Below are 21432 nucleotides of genomic sequence, written 5' to 3' on the forward strand. Positions count from 1 at the left end.
TCCCTCCCGGACGGGGCGGCTGGCCGGGCGGGGGACTGACCCCCCCCACCTCCCTCCTGGATGGGTTGGCTGGCCAGGCGGGGGGCTGACCCCCCCACCTCCCTCCCGGACGGAGCGGCTGGCCGGGCAGAGGGGCTCCTCACTTCCCAGTAGGGGTGGCCGGGCAGAGGCGCCCCTCACCTCCCGGACAGGGTGGCTGGCCGGGCGGGGGGCTGATCCCTCCACCTCCCTCCCGGACGGGGTGGCTGGCCGGGTGGGGGGCTGACCCCCCCACCTCCCTCCCGGACGAGGTGGCTGCCGGGCGGAGACGCTCCTCACTTCCCAGACGGGGCGGCAGCCGGGCAGAGGCTGCAATCTCGGCACTTTGGGAGGCCAAGGCAGGCGGCTGGGAGGTGGTTGTAGCGGGCCGAGATCACGCCACTGCACTCCAGCCTGGGCACCATTGAGCACTGAGTTAACCAGACTCTGTCTGCAATCCCGGCACCTCGGGAGGCCGAGGCTGGCAGATCACTCGCGGTTAGGAGCTGGAGACCAGCCCAGCCAACACAGCGAAACCCCGTCTCCACCAAAAAAATACGAAAACCAGTCAGGCGGGACGGCGCGCGCCTGCAATCGCAGGCACTCGGCAGGCTGAGGCAGGAGAATCAGGCAGGGAGGTTGCAGTGAGCTGAGATGGCAGCAGTACCGTCCAGCTTCGGCTCGGCATCAGAGGGAGACCGTGGAAAGAGGGGAGAGGGGAGAGGGGAGAGGGGAGAGGGGAGAGGGACCCTTTTGGTTTTTCTAAATACTTCTCTTCTCCAGGGTTCCTTTTGTCGCCTGGAAATTTCTTAAAAAGAAAACTGATTAGGCCGGGCGTGGTGGCTCATGCCTGTGATCCCAGCACTTTGGGAGGCCAAGGCAGGTGGATCACAAGGTCAGGAGATTGAGACCATCCTGGCTAACATGGTGAAACCCCGTCTCTACTAAAAATATAAAAAAATTAGCTGGGTATGGTGGCGGGCGCCTGTAGTCCCAGCTACTCAGGCGGCTGAGGCAGAAGAATGGCGTGAACCCAGGAGGCGGAGCTTGCAGTGGGCCGAGATCGCGCCACTGCACTCCAGCCTGGGCGACAGAGCGAGACTCCGTCTCAGAAAAAAAAAAAGAAAACTGATTGTGTAGGTTTTTAATCTCCTGGGAGGACTATGAGTCCACAACTTTGACTAAAATGCCAGTCTTATTGATTCATGCACTAAAGAAATACTATGTGCAAGTCAATGATGTAGGTACTAGGAATATAGCAGTGAACAAAACAGACAAAATTTCCTCGTTGAAATAACATGCTAGTGTGGGAAGACAGAAAATAAGTATTTTAGAATATGTCAGATGGTGGTAAATGCTAGGGCTAAAAAAGAAAGGTGGAAGGGATGACTGCGGTTTTAAATAGATGGTTTGAAAATAAAGGGATATTTGAGCAAAGGTCTGAAACAGAAGAGGGAGTCAACCATGTGGATAATAATGGGGAAAGTGTGTTCAGCAGAGAGTTAAGAGCAAGTCCAAAAGCCTGTGTTAGGATTATTCCTGGCTTGTTTAATGACAGCAACAGCAAGAGGTCAGTGTAGCTGAAGAGGACTTAACAAGGGGTAGGACATTAAGTTAGAGAAGTGCCTAGGTGATAGATCATGTAGGGCCTTATAGGCCACTGCAAGGACTTGGGGTTTTGCCCTGACAAGTGGGGAAGCCACTGAATGGTTTTGAGGAGAGAGAGGATGTTATCTGACTTAAGGTTTACATTTAATCTTAATAGGATGAAGAGGAACCCAAAGATGAAGATTTCAGCCCTGACGGGGGTTATATTCCACGAATCCTTTTTCTGGGTAAGGCACATGATCTTAACCTGGGAATCCATGATGTGGATGGAGAGAGAAATGAATCAAGGCACTGACTCCACCTAGTGAAACTATACCAGGATGACCACAAACAAATAAAAACCAGTTTCAAGAGAGAGTGGGGGAGTTCTGAATGCTAGAACTACAAGTCTGAAGGAAAACTTTTCCCATTAACTAACTGCTTTTGTAAGCAATGACAAAAGTTTGGCCGGGCACAGTGGCTCAGCACTTTGGGAGGCTGAGATGGGTGAATTGCTTGAGTCCAATTTGAGACCAGCATGGGCAACACGGTGAAAGCCCGTCTCTACAAAAAGTACAAAAATTAGCCGGGTGTGGTGGCACGCACCTGTAGTCCCAGCTATTTAGGAGGCTGAGGCGGGAGGATCAATTGAGCCTGGGAGGTCAAGGCTGCAGTGAGCCATAATCATGCCACTGCCCTTGAGCCTGAATGACAGAAGGAAACTGAGTGACCCTGTCTCAAAAAAAAAAAAAAAAGAGTTTGATCATTTATTCACTTCAATAGCCATTTGTGCATCAGCCATATGTCAAGCACTGTATTAGACACTACAGAGACAGATATAAGCCAGAATTCTCACCCTTGAACCTATAGTGCACCTAAGGCAATGGAATAATATAACCAGATAAATGTCTTTCCACAAACAATTTTATAAGAGATATTTAATGACCACCTAATCTTTGTTCAGCATAAATTCTGCTAGGTTTTATGGGGGATAGAAGTCAAAATCATCAAGCAGAAAAGGAAGCAGAAATGTAGGAGGTATTATGGTGAAGTAATGAGCTGCAAATATGGGCAGATCTTATTTCCCAGAGGGCCTGATGTACCATGTAGTGTTTGAAGTACCTGTCTATTGTAATTACTGCAAAACCCTGTGTCATTTTGTCTATAACAGATCCCAGTGGCAAGGTGCATCCTGAAATCATCAATGAGAATGGAAACCCCAGCTACAAGTATTTTTATGTCAGTGCCGAGCAAGGTATAGTTATGCTGAAGGGAGGGAGGATTATTGCTAGATTGAACTAGGATGAACCACATGCAAGGTCTGTGATAGGAAAGTAAATTCAGCATGTTAGCTGAGCATCTTCTGCATGTCTATAGCTTTTGGCCAGATCCTGTGTAGGATATAGGAGGAAGATGAGACTGAGCCCCTTGCCTCGGAAGAGCTGACTGACCCACAGGCAGCTGTGAAGAACTGAGGCACACAAGTGACTGAGGTAGTCACTTGCCCATAGTTTCATAGTTAATAAGTAGCAGAGCCAGAATTTGAGTCCAGAACTTAGTTTTTTTCCTACTGAGCTAATACTGTTTTTCCTATGAAAATTCAGTGGAAGAGGAATAGTGTTAGGTGAACAAGTCTAGGAGATTTTATAGATATTAAACTTAAATAGGCCGAGCACAGTGGCTCATACCTGTAATCTCAGCACTTTGGGAGGCCGAGGCAGGCAGATCACTTGAGGTCAGGAGTTCAAGACCAGCCTGGCCAACATGGCGAAGCCCCATCTCTACTAAAAATACAAAAAATAGCTGAGCGGGCTGGGCATGGTGGCTTACGCCTGTAATCCCAGCACTTTGGGAGGCCGAGGCGGGAGGATCTTGAGGTCAGGAGATTGAGACCATCCTGGCTAACATGGTGAAACCCCGTCTCTACTAAAAATACAAAAAATTAGCTGGCGTGGTGGCAGGTGCCTGTAGTCCCAGCTACTCGGGAGGCTGAGGCAGGAGAATGGCGTGAACCTGAGAGGCAGAGGTTGCAGTGAGCCAAGATCGTGTGCCATTGCACTCTAGCCTGGGTGACAGAGCGAGACTCTGTCTCAAAAAAAAAAAAAAAAAAACCCAAAAAACCCCGAAACGTAAATGGACCTAGAAGGATAAAAATTTCATCTCTGGACAGATATAAGGAGGACATTTCAAGCTATGGAAGTGAAGTGGCGGGGGAATGTAGCCCAACATAGAGTTTGTAAGGCTTGCTAGAAGAAATAATGACTGGATTAAGCCTTAGAGAATGAGACCTTGTCAGTAGCAGAATGGAAAAAGCATGTTCCAGGAGAGAGAAGAGCACCAGCACAAACAAGTGAAGGAAGTTTGCAACCGTCAGCCAGTCATGCTTTTTTGTTCTCTAATCTTTGAGCACAGTCATTCTGGAGGCAGGGGTTGGAATTCATGCCATGTATTGTTGCTGCTTTCCTTCCTTTTCCCCTCATCTATGAAAGGGAGTTGTGTGCTAAGTTGCCATGTGTCCCTATTTGCCATGCTGCCAGGCTGTTGATCACTTTATGATTTGAGTCCTTGATACTCTTATTCTCAGACTAGGGACGGGGAGGAGATCTGTAGAAGCTATTACCTTCTTCCCCTGAGTAAGGAGAATGTCATGTTCCTTAACCAAATGCAGATCACTGGAGATTGGTATCAAAGGGAAATTTTCCATGTGGAGAAGGGCAGCTGGGCTTTAGGTCTCCAATTCTTGTATCTTGAGATTCACCTTCCCTTTAGAATTTCATCCAAGTTACCACTGCTGTCTCCACACTGACATAGTCCAGATGTGAACATGAGACCCTTCCCTGAATCCTCCATCTCTCAGCTGACATGAAACTGGAACATTCAAACCCAGCTTTACTAAAGGCATAGGCAAAACAAAACAGAAATAACAAACTATATTATCTGCCTCTTATGAGCTTATGGTTTGGCTTTGCAAGATTCATAGACTCTGGCTCAACCCAGCTTCTGGCCTGCCATTATATAGGGGTGCTTTGTAGAACCACCATTCAGGAGCCTATACTGAAATAGCTGTCCCCCTTGAGTCTAAATCCATAAGCAGGATGCCCCAAGACAGACAAGAAGTTTCATCTCGAGTCTACTTAAGGTCCTCCTTCCAGGTTTCTCTCTCTCTCTCTTTTTTTTTTTTGGCCTGAGAACTTGGCTTCATCCATGTATAGTTGATACTGGAAATGACGACCCCCTTCAGTAGAGACACCCCCGTCCCAGCACACACACCCCTCAGTGTAATCTGTAACCTCCACAGGAAGTAAAATAAGTGCAACATTCATCCAAAAGATACAATGGGGATGGTAGGAAGGTGTTTCCTCTTCCCTGGGGGTGAAGTGAACATCTACAGTCTAGGACAGGGGATCAGCTCTAATCCTAGAGGGTAAGCCAAAATATCTGCTAAGATTTTGGTATGATTTCATAGTTGATAAAGCACTTTTATTATCCATTCTCCCATTTAACTTTTATAATACTGTGTGAAGTGAGTTATATTATTTCATTTTATAAATGAGGAAACAAATTCAAAGAGATAAATGACTTGCCAGGGCCAAAATCCAGAGCTAGATCTTGAGTCCAGATCTTGTACTCCTCTCATATTTCTTCTGAAACATTTAAAAGTGTACATTGGTTGTCAAATGTCAAACATTACTTACTTCATACTTTTTTCCTCCAATCTTTATTTCACAGTTGTTCAGGGGATGAAGGAAGCTCAGGAAAGGCTGACGGGTGATGCCTTCAGAAAGAAACATCTTGAAGATGAATTGTAACATGAATGTGCCCCTTCTTTCATCAGAGTTAGTGTTCTGGAAGGAAAGCAGCAGGGAAGGGAATATTGAGGAATCATCCAGAACAATTAAGCCGACCAGGAAACCTCATTCCTACCTACACTGGAAGGAGCGCTCTCACTGTGGAAGAGTTCTGCTAACAGAAGCTGGTCTGCATGTTTGTGGATCCAGCAGAGAGTGGCAGACTTTCTTCTCCTTTTCCCTCTCACCTAAATGTCAATTTGTCATTGAATGTAAAGAATGAAACCTTCTGACACAAAACTTGAGCCACTTGGATGTTTACTCCTCGCACTTAAGTATTTGAGTCTTTTCCCATTTCCTCCCACTTTACTCACCTTAGTGGTGAAAGGAGACTAGTAGCATCTTTTCAACAATGTTAAAATTGCAGAAATAGCTTATCATTAAACAACAACAACAACAACAACAATAATAATAAATCCTAAGTGTAAATCAGTAATTCTACCCCCTACCAAGGAGATCAGCCTGTTTTTTCCCTTTTTTCTCCTGGGAATAATTGTGGGCTTCTTCCCAAATTTCTACAGCCTCTTTCCTCTTCTCATGCTTGAGCTTCCCTGTTTGCACGCATGCGTGTGCAGGACTGGCTGTGTGCTTGGACTCGGCTCCAGGTGGAAGCATGCTTTCCCTTGTTACTGTTGGAGAAACTCAAACCTTCAAGCCCTAGTTGTAGCCATTTTGTCAAGTCATCAACTGTATTTTTGTACTGGCATTAACAAAAAAAGAGATAAAATATTGTACCATTAAACTTTAATAAAACTTTAAAAGGAAATGTGCTGCGATGGCCTTTTTGTTATTGGAAAAGGAGGGAGGGATGGAGATCACTTCAGGAAGAAAACTAACCTAGAGAACCTAATCTAGGAGTCCTAACCTAGGACTCCTGCTCCTTCACCTCCCACATTCAAATGAGCACAATGGCTCATCTCTTACTTTTTACATACCTGAATTTCCTCTGTCCACACTATCACTGTTTTAGCACGGGGCAGGCTTTTTCTCTCCTCGACTATTTATTGCTATAGCCCCTTAACTTGCCTATTGGCTCTAATATTCCCTCCTCCTGCAGTCGATCCATATCACTCCCCTGTTTAAAACCTTTCCTGGCTGAGCACAGTGGCTCACGCCTGTAATCCCAGCACTTTGGGAGGCCAAGGTGGGCGAATCACCTGAGGTAGGGAGTTTGAGACCAGCCTGGCCAACACGGCGAAACCCCGGCTCTACTAAAAATACAAAATTAGGCCGGGCGCGGTGACTCACGCCTGTAATCCCGGCACTTTGGGAGGCCGAGGCGAGCGGATCACAAGGTCAGGAGATCGAGACCACGGTGAAACCCCGTCTCTACTAAAAATACAAAAAAAAAAAAAAAATTAGGCGCGGTGGCGGGCGCCTGTAGTCCCAGCTACTCCGGAGGCTGAAAAAGGAGAATGGCGTGAACCCGGGAGGCAGAGCTTGCAGGGAACCGAGATCGCGCCACTGCACTCCAGCCTGGGCGACAGAGCAAGACTCCGTCTCAAAAAAACAAAACAAAAACAAAAAAACAAAATTAGCCGGATGTGGTGGCACATGCCTGTAATCCCAGCTACTCAGGAGGCTGAGGCAGGAGAATCGCTTGAACCCAGGAGGCGGAGGTTGTGGTGAACTGAGATTGTGCCATTGCACTCCAGCCTGGGCAACAAGAGTGAAACTCCATCTCAAAAAAAAACCTTTCCTGCCATCTTTAAGATAATAGTATTAATGGTAGGAGATATTTGAACCTCAGTCTGTGCCAAGTACTCTTCTAAGTGCTTTATATATGTTATCCCATTTAGTTTCACTTTAGTACTCCTAACAGCCCTGTGATAAAGGTACTACTGTACTCCCAGAGTACAGAGGAAGAATTTGAAACATGAGGAAGCCAAGACACAGGATAAAGTCAAGATCTTTACCATGGCCTTTAAGAAGCTGCCTACTTCTTCAACCTCATTTATTCCCATTTATGTCTTTGCATTATGTATTCTTGTGACATCAAATTGCTTTGAGTTCTCCTGACAACATGCTGTTTTATGCTTTTCTATCTTCGTTCATCTTGTTTCCTCAGCCTAAAATATGTTCTTTCTGTTCTTCCTTCATACCCATTTTGAGCCACTTCTTCCAGAGAGTCTTCCCTGATCTTTCTCATGAGGATAAAATATCCTTTCCCCAATACATCTATCATAGCCCTGGACCACTTTATTTTTTTTATTTATTTATTTTTTAATTGATCATTCTTGGGTGTTTCTCGCAGAGGGGGATTTGGCAGGGTCATAGGACAATAGTGGAGGGAAGGTCAGCAGACAAACAAGTGAACAAAGGTCTCTGGTTTTCCTAGGCAGAGGACCCTGGGGCCTTCCGCAGTGTTTGTATCCCTGGGTACTTGAGATTAGGGAGTGGTGATGACTCTTAATGAGCATGCTGCCTTCAAGCATCTGTTTAACAAAGCACATCTTGCACCGCCCTTAATCCATTTAACCCTGAGCGGACACAGCGCGTTTCAGAGAGCACCGGGTTGGGGGTAAGGTCATAGATCAACAGCATCCCAAGGCAGAAGAATTTTTCTTAGTACAGAACAAAATGGAGTCTCCTATGTCTACTTCTTTCTACACAGACATAGCAACAATCTGATTTCTCTATCTTTTCCCCACATTTCCCCCTTTTCTATTCGACAAAACCGCCATCGTCATCATGGCCTGTTCTCAATGAGCTGTTGGGTACACCTCCCAGACGGGGTGGTGGCCGGGCAGAGGGGCTCCTCACTTCCCAGAAGGGGCGGCCGGGCAGAGGCGCCCCCCACCTCCAGGACGGGGCGGCGGCCAGGCGGAGAAGCCCCCCACCTCCCTCCCTGATGGGGCGGCTGGCCGGCCGGGGGCTGGCCGGCCGGGGGCTGCCCCCCACCTCCCTCCCGGACGGGGCGGCTGCCGGGCGGAGATGCTCCTCACTTCCCAGACGGGGCGGCTGCCGGGCGGAGGGGCTCCTCACTTCTCAGACGGGGCGGCCGGGCAGAGACGCTCCTCACCTCCCAGACGGGGTCGCAGCCAGGCAGAGGCGCTCCTCACATCCCAGACGGGGCGGCGGGGCAGAGGCGCTCCCCACGTCTCAGACGGTGGGCGGCCAGGCAGAGACGCTCCTCACTTCCTAGACGGGATGGCGGCCGGGAAGAGGCGCTCCTCACTTCCCAGGCTGGGCGGCCAGGCAGAGGGGCTCCTCACATCCCAGACGATGGGCAGCCAGGCAGAGAGGCTCCTCACTTCCCAGACGGGGTGGCGGCCGGGCAGAGGCTGCAATCTGGGCACTTTGGGAGGCCAAGGCAGGCGGCTGGGAGGTGCAGGTTGTAGCCAGCCGAGATCACGCCACTGCACTCCAGCCTGGGCAACATTGAGCACTCAGTGAACGAGACTCCGTCTGCAATCCCGGCACCTCGGGAGGCTGAGGCTGGCAGATCACTCACGGTTAGGAGCTGGAGACCAGCCCGGCCAACACAGCGAAACCCCGTCTCCACCAAAAAAATACGAAAACCAGTCAGGCGTGGCGGCGCGCGCCTGCAATCGCAGGCACTCGGCAGGCTGAGGCAGGAGAATCAGGCAGGGAGGTTGCAGTGAGCCGGGATGGCGGTAGTACAGTCCACCTTCGGCTTGGCATCAGAGGGAGACCGTGGAAAGAGAGGGAGAGGGAGACCGTGGGGAGAGGAGAGGGAGAGGAGGAGAGGAGGAGAGGGAGAGGAGGAGAGGGAGAGGAGGAGAGGGAGAGGAGGAGAGGGAGAGGAGGAGAGGGAGAGGAGGAGAGGGAGAGGAGGAGAGGGAGAGGAGGAGAGGGAGAGGAGGAGAGGGAGAGGAGGAGAGGGAGAGGAGGAGAGGGAGAGGAGGAGAGGGAGAGGAGGAGAGGGAGAGGGAGAGGGAGAGGAGGAGAGGGAGAGGAGGAGAGGGGGAGAGGAGGAGAGGGGGAGAGGGAGAGGAGGAGAGGGGGAGAGGGAGAGGAGGAGAGGGAGAGGAGGAGAGGAGGAGAGGGAGAGGAGGAGAGGGAGAGGAGGAGAGGAGGAGAGGGAGAGGAGGAGAGGGAGAGGGAGAGGGAGAGGAGCCCTGGACCACTTTATATTGAAGTAACCCAATTGCACATCTGGGGCTGTCATCAGGTGGCCATTCTCCTTGAGGGCAGAAGCTAGTCCTCTGTCCTGTGTATCTAAAACTTTCGGGTGACTTGCCAAGGTCTATGTTAGGTTCTTTTCATCCATTCTCTAAGCACCATCAGTGGTCCTGTGGGATAGGTATTAGTAACCTCATTTTAGGGGGAACTTTAGAGAAGGCAAAGACTAGCCAGGTTCTTTTGTTGTTGTTGTTGTTGTTGTTGTTGTTGTTTGAGACGGAGTTTTGCTCTTGTTGCCCAGGCTGGAGTGCAATGGTGAGGTCTTGGCTCACTGCAACATTGGACGCCTCCCGGGTTCAAGCGATTCTCCTGCCTCTGCCTCCCAAGTAGCAGGGATTACAGGCACCCATCACCATGCTCGTCTAATTTTTTTTTTTTTTTCTTTGGGACAGAGTCTCGCTCTTGTCGCCCAGGCTGGAGTCCAGTGGTGTGATCTCAGCTCACTGTAACCTCTGCCTCCCGGGTTCAAGCTATTCTCCTGCTTCAGCCTCCTGAGTAGCAGGGATTACAGGAGCCCCCCCACCACGCCCAGCTAATTTTTGTACTTTTAGTAGGGACAGGATTTTGCCATGTTGGCCAGGCTGGTCTCGAACTCCTGACCTCAGGTGATCCACCCGCCTCGGCCTCCCAAAGTGCTGGGATTATAGGCGTGAGCCATTGTGCCCGGCCTAATTTTTGTATTTTTAGTAAAGATGGGGTTTTAGTAAAGACCATGGTGGCCAGGCTGGTGTCAAACTCCTGACCTTTAGGTGATCCACCTCCATCGGCCTCCCAAAATGCTGGGATTATAGGTGTGAGCCACCAGGCTCAGCAGTCTTCAGGTTCTAAACTAAGTAAATACTGGATTCTAACCAGCATTGTCTGATTCCATATTCATGGTTTTCCAACCACATTACTTCCTTTATGTTCTGAGGTGTCTCATTGGAACGAGTTTTATTTTTTCTTTCTTTTTTTTTTTTGAGATGAAGTCTCGCTCTTGTCCCCCAGTCTGGAGTGCAATGGTGCGATCTCGGCTCACTGAAACCTCCGCCTCCCGGGTTCAAGCGATTCTCCTGCATCAGCCTCCCGAGTACCTGGGATTACAGGTGCGTACCACCACACCCAGCTAATTTTTTGTATTTTAAGTAGAGACGGGGTTTCACCATGTTGGCCAGGCTGGTCTCAAACTCCTGACCTCAGGTGATCCGCCTGTCTCGGCCTCCCAAAGTGCTGGGATTACAGGCGTGAGCCACCATGCCCAGCCTTGCTTTGCTTTGTTTTGCTTTTCCTTCCTTCCTTCCTTCCCTCTTTCCTTCCCTTCTTTTTCTTTCTTTCTGCTTTCTTTTTTTCTTTTTTTTTTTTGAGACAGAGTATCGCTCTGTCGCCCAGGATGGAGTGCGTGCAGTGGTGCGATCTCGCCTCACTGCAACCTCTGCCTCCTGGGTTCAAGCAATTCTTGTTCCTCAGCCTCCCCATTACCTGGGATTATAGGTGTGTGCCACCACACCCGGCTAATTTTTGTATTTTTTGTAGGGATGGGGTTTCACCATGTTGTCCAAGCTGATCTTGAACTCCTGACCTCAAGTGATCCACCCGCTTCAGCCTCCCAAAGTGCTGGGATTACAGGTGTGTGCCACTGCGCCTGGCATTTTTTATTTTTTATTTTTTATTTTTTTTAGATGGGGTCTTGCCCTGTCACCCAGGCTGGAGGGAAGGGGTGCAATCTTGGCTTACTGCAACCTCCACCTCCCAAGCTCAAGCAATCCTCCCATCTCAGCCTCCTAAATAGCTAGGCCCACAGGTACCAGCCACCATGCCCAGCTAATTTTTTAATTTTTTGTAGAGATGGGGTTTCACAGTGTTGCCCAGGCCGGGGTACAGGAGTTTTCTTTTTCTTTTTTCTTTTTTTTTTTTTTTTTTTGAGATGAAGTCTTACTCTGTCACCCAGGCTGGAGTGCACTGGTGTGATCTCAGCTCGCTGCAACCTCCGCCTCCTGGGTTCAAGCAGTTCTCTTGCCTCAGCCTCCTGAGTAGCTGGGATGATAGGCATGTGCCACTATACCTGGACAATTTTTGTATTTTTAGTAGAGACAGGGTTTCACCATGTTGGCCAGGCTGGTCTTGCTCCTGACCTCAGGTGATCCACCCACCTTGGCCTCCCTAAAGTGCTGGGATTACTGGTGTGAGCTACCGCACTCAGCCCAGGAGTTTTCAATCTGGGGTACATAAAGACTTTACATGGAATACATGGACATAGAAACTTTAGTGAATTTTTTTCTAGATCTTCATCTTCCTAAAAGTGATTTCCTAGGATTCCTCAAAAAATTAAAATTATCATGTGATTCAGCAATTCCCCCTCTACGTATATACCTGGAAGAACTGAAAACAGAATCTTGAACAGATTATTTGTAAAACCTGTGTTCATAGCAGCATTATTCGCATCAGCCAAAAGGTGGAAGTAAACCAAGTGGCCACTGACAAATGAATTGGTAAACAAAAGGTGTTATGTACAGACTGGGCAAGGTGGCTCACGCCTGTAATCCCAGCGCTTTGGGAGGCTGAAGAGAGGATCGCTTGAGCCCAGGAGTTCCAGATCAGCCTGGGCAACATAGTGAAACCCCGTCTCAATAAAAAATAAATAAAAATAAAAATGTGGTTTGTACATGCAACGAAATATTATTAGCCTTAAAAAGAAAGGAAATTCTGACATGTGCTACAACATGGATGAACCTTAAAGATGTTCCAAGTGAAATAAGTCAAGCACAAAAGAACAAATATTATATGATTCCACTGACATGAGCTACCTAAAATAGTCAAATTCCTAGAGACAGAAAGTAGAATGGTGGTTGCTAGGGGCTGGTGGGAGGGTGAATGGGGAGTTAGTGTTTAATGGATACAGAGTTTCAGTTTTGGAAAATGAAAAATTTCTGGAAAGGGATGGTGGTGATGGTCGCCAAATAATGTGAATGTACTTAACACCACTGAACTGTACATTTAGAAATGGTTACAACAGTAAATTTTAAGTATATTTCACCATAATAAAGGTGATTTCCCAGGAAATGTCATCAAGATCAAGGGTCCCCAGACCCCGGGCTGCATGCTGGTACCTGTCCATGGCCTGTTAGGAACTGGGCCACACAGCAGGAGGTGAGTGGTGGGCAAGCAAGCATTACTGCCCAAGCTCTGCCTTCTGTCAGATCAGCGGCGGCATTAGATTCTCATAGGAAAGCGAATCCTACTGTCAACTGTGCCTGCAAGGGATCTAGGTTGTGTGCTCCTTATGAGACTCTAACTAATGCTTGATGATCTGAGGTGGAGCAGTTTCATCCCAAAACCAACCCCGCTGCCTCAGTCCATGGAAAAACTGTCTTTCACAAAACTGGTCCCTGGTGCCCAAAAGGTTGGGGATCACTGATCAAGATAGTTCATTCCCACCTTCTTTGTCACTACTCACCTTTCCCCATCCTATGGGGAAAAAAAGGCATACCTCTTACTCACCCTGAATTTTAATATGCTACATTGTCCTATTTTGTAAAAGCCAAACAAAGGAAACCTAAAATGGGACTAAGCGGCCCAGTGAGGTGGCTCATGCCTGTAATCCCAGCACTTTGGGAGGTCAAGGTGGGAGGAGCACCTGAGGTAAGGAATTAGAGACCAGCCTGGCCAACATGGTGAAACCCCATCTCTACTAAAAATTCAAAAATTAGCTGGGCATGGTGGTGTGTGCCTGTAATCCCAGCTACTTGGGAGGCTGACTTAGGAGAATCGCTTGAACCTGGGAAGCGGAGTTGCAGTGAGCCAAGATTGCACCACTGCACTCCAGCCGGGACAACAGAGTGAGACCCTGTCTCAAAATAAAATAAAATAAAATAAAATAAAATAAAATAAAATAAAATGTGACTAAACTTTCTTGATTAGAGGCTTTTTGTCTTGTACATAGTTCTGTCCAAACATGGTTCTTTGAAGAGCAAAACCTGACATGAGCAATGGGACAGTTTGCACAGTTTGATGATATTTTGAATTTAGACATAATAAACTGGCAGTGATGAAATTTTGCTTCCTCCAATCCTCAAGTATTATTAAAGAAGGCACTTCTCCTGAGGAAGAGTTCAAAGGAGCATTGGTAAAGTTTTGAAGTCATCCAGGTGGGAAATTCATGACAAGCCTTCACCTCTTAGAACTGGAATTTGGAATATCTTGAATTAGAATTTGGAATATTTTAGGATTAAAATTTGGAACATTTTAGGATTAGAATTTGGAACTAAGATAGTTGTCATAGAGAGTTATGTTAACGTATTTATTTGCATTGGAAAATGAAGAATAGAGTTACAATGTTGCTTCTGGGCAAAGACTTGAACAGACATTTCCCAAAAGAAGACATATGAATGGCCAAAAAGCACATGAAAATGTGTGACACTATTAGGTATCAGAGAAATTCAGATTAAAACTATGATGAGATACCATTTCCCAACTGCCAGAATTGCTAAAATTAAGAAAAAAACTGATGATACTAAGTGTCAGAGAGGATGTGGGACAACTGGAACTCTTATATATTGCTACTAAGAGTGTAAAATGGTACTACTTTGGAAACAGTTTGCAATATTTAATAAAGCTAAATATACACTTACTATGTAACCCACAAATCCCAGAATTATATGACTATATGGATTATATGAAACATAGGAACACAACACACACACATACAGACACCCACACACAAGCTTATCAAAAATATTCATGGGCAGGTGTGGTGGTTCATGCCTGTAATCTTAGCACTTTGGGAGGCCGAGGTGGGAGGATCACTTGAGGCCAGGAGTTTGAGACCAACCTAGGCAACATAATGAAACCCTTTCCCTACAAAAAATTGCCAGGCATAGGGTCGTGCACTTACAGTCCCTGGTACTTGGGAGGTTGGGGCAGGAGAATCATTTGAGCCCAGAAGTTTGAGGCTGTAATGAGCTGTGATCATGCCACTGCAGCCCAGCTTCGGTGACAGTGGGACCCATCTTTACAAATAAAATGTGAAAAAGTATGTTTATGACAACTTTATTCATAATATCCAAAAAACTCGATTCATCCTCAATGCCTATCAACAAATAAATGGATAACATTTGGTATATTCATACAAAAGGGTACCACTCAGAATGAAACAGAACAAACTGGCCAGGCACGGTGACTCACGCCTGTAATCCCAGCACTTTGGGAGCCCAAGGCGGGTGGATCACGAGGTCAGGACATCGAGACCATCCTGGCTAACATGGTGAAACCCCGTCTCACTAAAAAATACAAAAAAAATTAGCCGGGCGTTGTGGGAGGCACCTGTAGTCCCAGGTACTCGGGAGGCTGAGGCAGGAGAATGGCATGAACCCAGGAGGCAGAGCTTGCAGTGAGCCAAGATCACGCCACTGTGCTCCAGCCTGGGCGACACAGCGAGACTCCATCTCAAAAAAAAAAAAAAAAAATTAACTGGGTGTGGTGGTGTGCACCTGTAGTCCCAGCTACTTGGGAGGTTGAGGCAGAAGAATCACTGGAACTGGAAGGCGGAGGGCAGACGTTGCAGTGAGCCGAGATTGCATCACTGCACTCCAGTCTGGGTGACAGAGCAAGACTCCATCTCGGAAAAAAAAAAAACAGAAAAGAAACAGAACACACTACTGATAACATGCAACAACATGGATGAATTTCAGAAACATACTGAGTGAAAAGACAGGCCAAAAAAATTGTATATTTATATAAAGTTTTGGAACAGGCAAAGCTTAACTATAGCAGGAGAAAGCAGATCAGTGGTTACGTGGCATTGGGGATGGGGGTGAGAAGGGTTTGACTGCAAAGGCACCAGAAGGAACATTCTGTGGTGATGGAAATGTTGATTGTGGTGGTTACACAGTTGTTTATATTTGTCAAAATACATTGAATCATAAACTAGACATGTGAATTTTTTTTTTTTTTTTGAGATTGAGTCTTGCTCTGTTGCCCAGGCTGGAGTGCAGTGGCACCATCTGGGCTCACTGCAACCTCTGCCTCCTGGGTTCAAGCTATCCTCCTGCCTCAGCCTCCTGAGTAGCTGGGATTACAGGCATGCGCCACCACGCCTGGCTAATTTTTGTACTTTTAGTAGAGACGGGGTTTCGCCATGTTGGCCAGGCTTGTCTCAAACTCCTGACCTCAGGTGATCCACCCGCCTCTGCCTCCCAAAGTGCTGGAATTACAGGCGTGAACCACCGCGTCTGGCCGACATGTGAATATTTATTGTGTGTAATTTATACCTCAATATATTTGATTTTTTGTTTGTTTGTTTGTTTTTAGACAGAGTCTCACTCTGTCGCCAGGCTGGAGGCATGATCTCAGCTCACTGCAATCTCTGCCTCCCGGGTTCAAGTGATTCCCCTGCCTCAGCCTCCCGAGTAGCTGGGACTATAGGCATGCACCACCATGCCTGGCTAATTTTTTGTATTTTAGTAAAGACAGGGTTTCACCATGTTGGCCAGGATGGTCTCTATCTCCTGACCTCGTGATCTGCCTGCCTTGGCCTCCCAAAGTGCTGGGATTACAGGTGTGAACTACCGTGGCCGGCCTGGAGTGGGTGAATTTTTTAAATATTTAAGAGAAAAAATAAACAATAACTGATGATTAAGGAGAGAGGTTAGAAGAAGTCAAAGACAGGTCTCAGGTTTCTGGCATGTAAAACAGCAGAGGGTGGTGCTATTTACTTATTCGGTAAGGAACACTGCAAGAGAAAGAGAAAGATCACTGTTAGGACTACCAGAATCTATTTCTTTTTTTTTTCTTTTCTTTTTTTTTTTTTTTTGGTCCTTTAGGGGTTCTAAGACAACGTACAAAAATACGTTAGTTTGCCCAGCTGCCTATCAGGATATTTATTGGCACATGTACCCAATAGGCCTGGGGAGTTGAATCAAGGATTATCCATGCAAGTATAAATTAGAAAGACAAATTTCAAAAATGATTTTATCAACCAAACTTCCCTCTCTCACTTCCAAATCCTATATCTCCTCCTATTAAGAGGATTTATCTAAGAGGAGCCATTTGGGTGGAATTGTGAAAGCAGAAGCTGGAGTGGAGCGGTAGAGGCTGAAAAAAGAATACGAGCATTCGAGACCAGCCTGGGCAACACGGCAAAACCCCGTCTCTACAAAACAGAGTGGGGTGTGGCGGAGCCACCTGTGGTCCCCTCTACTCAAGGGACTGAGGTGGCAGGATCACTTGAGCCCAGGAGCCGGAGGTTGCAGTGAGCTGAGATGGTGCCACCGCAGTCTAGCCTGGCTGACAGAGTGAGACCTGGTCTAACAATAATAATAAGAGTTCTCTAGCAAGCAGACTCAGAATAAATAAATAAATAGGAAGAATAAGAGGTGAGGAAAGGCTAACAGCATGGAGTCAGGCTGGAGAGACACATAAGGCCAATAAGTACAAGTACTCTCACCATGATGCCCAGGCTGGTCTCGAGCTCCTGGACTCAGGCAATCCTCCAGCCTCAGCCTCCTGAAGTGCTGGGATTACAAGCATAAACCACTATGCCCAGCTTTACATTTGATTTTAAAACACATATTCCAATTTTCTCCAAAATGAATTATTTCTGAAATAAAGTCTGATTTAGAAACTGATCCATTTGGCTGGGCAGGGTGGCTCACACCTGTAATCCCAGCACTTTGGGAAGCCAAGGTGGGTGGATCACTTCAGGACAGGAGTTCGAGACCAGCCTGACCAACATGGTGAAACCCCGTCTCTTATAAAAATACAAATATTAGCCAGGCGTGGTGGCACATGCCTGTTGTCCCAGCTACTCCGGAGGCTGAGAATCGCTTGAACCCAGAGGTGGAGGTTGTAGTGAGCCGAGATTGTGCCACTGCTCTACAGCTGGGAAGACAAAGTGAGGCCTTGTCTCAAAGTTTTTTTGATATTAGATTGCTGTGATTTTTGGGCATATAACTCAGAGTTCAAAGAATTTAATGCCATTGCAATGAAGAAACGCCTTCTATTCCCATATAATTATTTTTAGATACAGAATCTCACTTTGTTGCCTAGGCTGAAGTACAGTTGATACAGGAGTTAAGAATAAATTACTTAGGCAGCTAGTAAGGGAATGGGAGTCCTCAGTAAGGCTTTTCTTTTCTTTTCTTTTTTTTTTTTTTTTTTTTTGAGACGGAGTCTCGCTCCGTCCCCCAGGCTGGAGTGCAGTGACGCAATCTCGGCTCACTGCAAGCTCCGCCTCATGGGTTCACGCCATTCTCCTGCCTCAGCCTCCCGTGTAGCTGGGACTACAGGCGTCCACCACCACACCTGGCTAATTTTTTGTATTTTTAGTAGAGACGGGGTTTTACTGTGTTAGCCAGGATGGTCTCGATCTCCTGACCTTGTGATCTGCCTGCCTCGGCCTCCCAAAGTGTTGGGATTACAGGCGTGAGCCACCGCTCCCAGCCTCTTTTTTATTTTTTGGAGACAGAGTCTCACTCTGTCACCCAGGCTGGAGTGCAGTGGCACGACCTCAGCTCACTGCAACCTCTGCCTCCCAGGTTCAAGCAGTCAGGATTTTCTTTTTAATAAAAAGCAGCCCCAAATCATTTTCTAACAAAGAGCAGCCTGTAAAATCCAGCCGCAGACATAGACAAGCAAGCTGGGAGCTTGCACAGGGAACGTTGGCAGGAACTAGGAACTAGACATGTTCAAGATGGCGGCTCCATCTCCCATTTTCTGCCAGCCACAGTACAGTAAGAAGCAGACAAAATGGCGCGGATCAACTGGAAAGTCTATTTGCATAATAAGATTAGGGTTAGGCAACCAGGCTTCCCTGCCATCATAGCTGATGGAACCAATCTGTGAGGCCTACGTAAATCGGACACCACTTCCTCAAATCTAACTATCACATTTGGGGCATCTGGCAGGGCTCGGTGGCTCACGCCTGAAATCCCAGCACTTTGGGAGGCCGAGGCAGGTGGATCTTCTGAGGTCAGGAGTTCAAGACCAGCATTACCAATATGGTGAAACCCTGTCTCTACTAAAAATAAAAAAATTAGCCGGATGTGATGGTGGGCACCTGTAATCCCAGCTACTCGGGAGGCTGAGACAGGAGAATTGCTTGAACCCAGTAGCTGGAGGTCGCAGTGGGTCGAGATGGAGCCACTGCACTCCAGCCTGGGCCACAGAGCGAGATTCCTCTCAAAAAAGAAAAAAAAAATTTGGTGTATTCACCACCCCTGGGTCTTTGCCACTTGAAGACTACTTCCTCTGTAGAGGAAGCTGTTTCTCTTTCTTTTCTTCCTTTTAAACCTCTGCTCTTAAACTCCTTGTGTCTGTGTCCTAAATTTTCCTGGCACACGACAATGAACCCCAGGGTATATACCCCAGACAAAACATAGCCGATTCACAGTGACCTGATCATAGCTCACTGTAACGCTGAAATCCTGGTCTCAAGCAATCCTATCACCTCAACCTCCTGAGTAGCTAGGACTACAGGCATGTGTCACCATACCTGGCTACTTTTTTTTTTGATAGAGGCAGTGTCTCTATATTGCCCAGGCTGGTATTGAACACTTGGCCTCAAGCAATCCTCTTGCCTCCCAAAGTGCTGGGATTATAGGTGGGAGCCACTACGCCCAGCCTCTCAGGTACTTTTTATGTGAAGATTGTTTCTCAGCACTAATATCTCTAGAAGTAATTACTGTTAAGAAAAAGCATTTAAAACTTTGTTGTTGTTTTGTTTTGTTTTGTTGAGACAGGTTCTCACTCTTTTGCCCAGGCTTGAATGCAGTGGCTTGATCACAGCTCACTGTAGCCTGTGATCGACCTCATGGGCTTATGCGATCCTCCCACCTCAGCCTCCCAAGTAGCTGGGACTACAGGTGCGTGCCACTAGCCTAGCTAATTTTTGTATTTTTTTTGTGGAGATGGGGTTTCACCATGTTGGCCAGGCTGGTCTTGAACTCCTGACCTTATGATCCACTCGCCTCGGCCTCCCAAAGTGCTGAGATTATAGGTGTGAGCCACCACGTCCTGCCTGTCATATATTTCTTTAGTATTTCATCATGTTGCCCAGGACTGTCTTGAACTCCTGAGCTCAAGCAATCCACCAGCTTCGGCCTCCCAAAGTGCTGAGATTATAGGTGTGAACCACCTTGCATAGGAGTTCAAAACTTTTAATGTAATTGTAGAGCATTTTTGTAACAAGCCTGTCTAAAGTTACCTGACACCAAGAGGTTTTTTTTTTTATTGTTAATTAGGATCCAGACATTTTACAACTTTATAGAGTTGAATTTTAATTTATAGGACACTAATTAGATGTGAATGATTTCTTTCCTAAGGGGAAGATAATCTCAAATGTTATGACTTTATTGACTGTAAGTCATTAACCAGTTTTATATCTGATTTAGCAATCTTACTTTAGTATTCCTTTTTGTCACTGACAATATGTATGTATGCAAGTTTTTGTATCCTTTGAATTGGTTTGTCTTCTTGCTGGTCTTTGTTAATGAATTAATTAAAATGTTGGTATGTGTTCAGAATCTGTTTGAGAGTTATGTTTTTAATTTTTTTTTAATTTTTTTTTTTTTTTGAGACAGAGTTTCTGTCTTGTTACGCAGGCTGGAGTGCAATGGCATGATCTTGGCTCACTCCTGACCTCAGGTGATCCACCCACCTTGGCTTCCCAAAGTACTGGGATTATATGTATGAGCCACGCGCCTGGCCAAGTTTTTAACATTTTTGAAACTGCCATTGCAGAATTGTAACTGAGACAGTGAAAGGAATCTGACCTAGCCAACTCCCTCTTGCCTCTAACTTCCAAGCTGTCCTTGTTCATTCCTGGGTGTATGCCCGAACTAACTTTGGAGGAACTTAGTTTATAGTTTAACTTTGAAACAAAGACGGTTACAGCCCTTTTCCAAAACAAACCCCCTCTTCCCTGGGGACTAGACTGCCTTTGCAGGACTAACAAAGTAGTCAAAGGATTAGAAATTATGGTTTAGGTGGAGTCATGCAGCTGGAGGCTATAAGATTCTGACCCTCCCCAAATTGCCCCTGGGGATAACATCATTATTATAAAACCTCACATCAGTGCTTGAGATATTTTGCAGACCCTGCACTTGATGGATCAGCTGGCACTACCCAGATGGATAAAATGGCTAATCTGGTCTTGAGGTCCCCACCCAGGAACTGACTCAGCAAAAGAAGACAGCTTTGACCACCTATGATTTCATCTCCAACCAAGCCAATCAGCAGTCCCAACTCACTGGCCTCCCCCACCCTCCAAATTATCCTTAAAAATTCTGATCCCAGAATGCTTTGGGAGACTGATTTGAGTAATAATAAAACTCCAGTCTCCTGTACAGATGGCTGTACATGAATTACTCTTTCTCTATTGCAATTCCCCTTTCTTGATAAATCAGCTCTGTCTAGGCAGCGGGCAAGGTCAACCCATTGGGTGGTTACAAAGTGGGCACAGGAAGATTGTGGATTATGTGAGTTATCTGCACAGGAGGGCTATGTGTCCTGGACCATGAAGAAAGGCAGACTTAGAGTTTATCTGCCTTGTCTTTTTGCTTTTCCCTGCTCCACCAGCCTAACGCCTTTTCCCTAATTAGGACTCCACAATTAGGTTAAGATTCTGTGGGTGTGTTGTGGTAAACTGAGGAACAGAGAGACTGATATGGGAAACCAGGAGGATATTTATTTTAAGGTACACATCAGCTCAGTGGATTCACATCCAAAAACCTGAGCCTTGAACAAAGACAGAGCAGGGTTTTTATAAGCAGGCTTACAAAAGCAAAACAAAGGCAGTTAATCATATAGTGCATAACTTGTGGCCTTGCATAGCTGGTGGCCTTGTAGCTGTGTTGAAAGA

General features: G+C 46.7%; 1 protein-coding gene across 1 annotated transcript in view; it reads left to right on the forward strand.

Annotated features, from left to right (window-relative positions):
• TXNDC12 (thioredoxin domain containing 12) overlaps positions 1–6219 on the forward strand; it is a 37962-nt gene extending 31743 nt beyond the window's left edge. Inside the window, exons 5-7 of the mRNA XM_019018500.4 lie at positions 1784–1853; positions 2777–2860; positions 5335–6219. Coding sequence (XP_018874045.2) covers positions 1784–1853; positions 2777–2860; positions 5335–5414 — 234 coding nt within the window. The 3' untranslated portion in view covers positions 5415–6219. The remainder of the gene's footprint in view (positions 1–1783; positions 1854–2776; positions 2861–5334) is intronic.
• Positions 6220–21432: the final 15213 nt, after the last annotated feature.

This window comes from Gorilla gorilla, chromosome 1, assembly GCF_029281585.2.
Source record: "Gorilla gorilla gorilla isolate KB3781 chromosome 1, NHGRI_mGorGor1-v2.1_pri, whole genome shotgun sequence".
NCBI classification, from domain to species: Eukaryota; Metazoa; Chordata; class Mammalia; order Primates; family Hominidae; genus Gorilla; species Gorilla gorilla.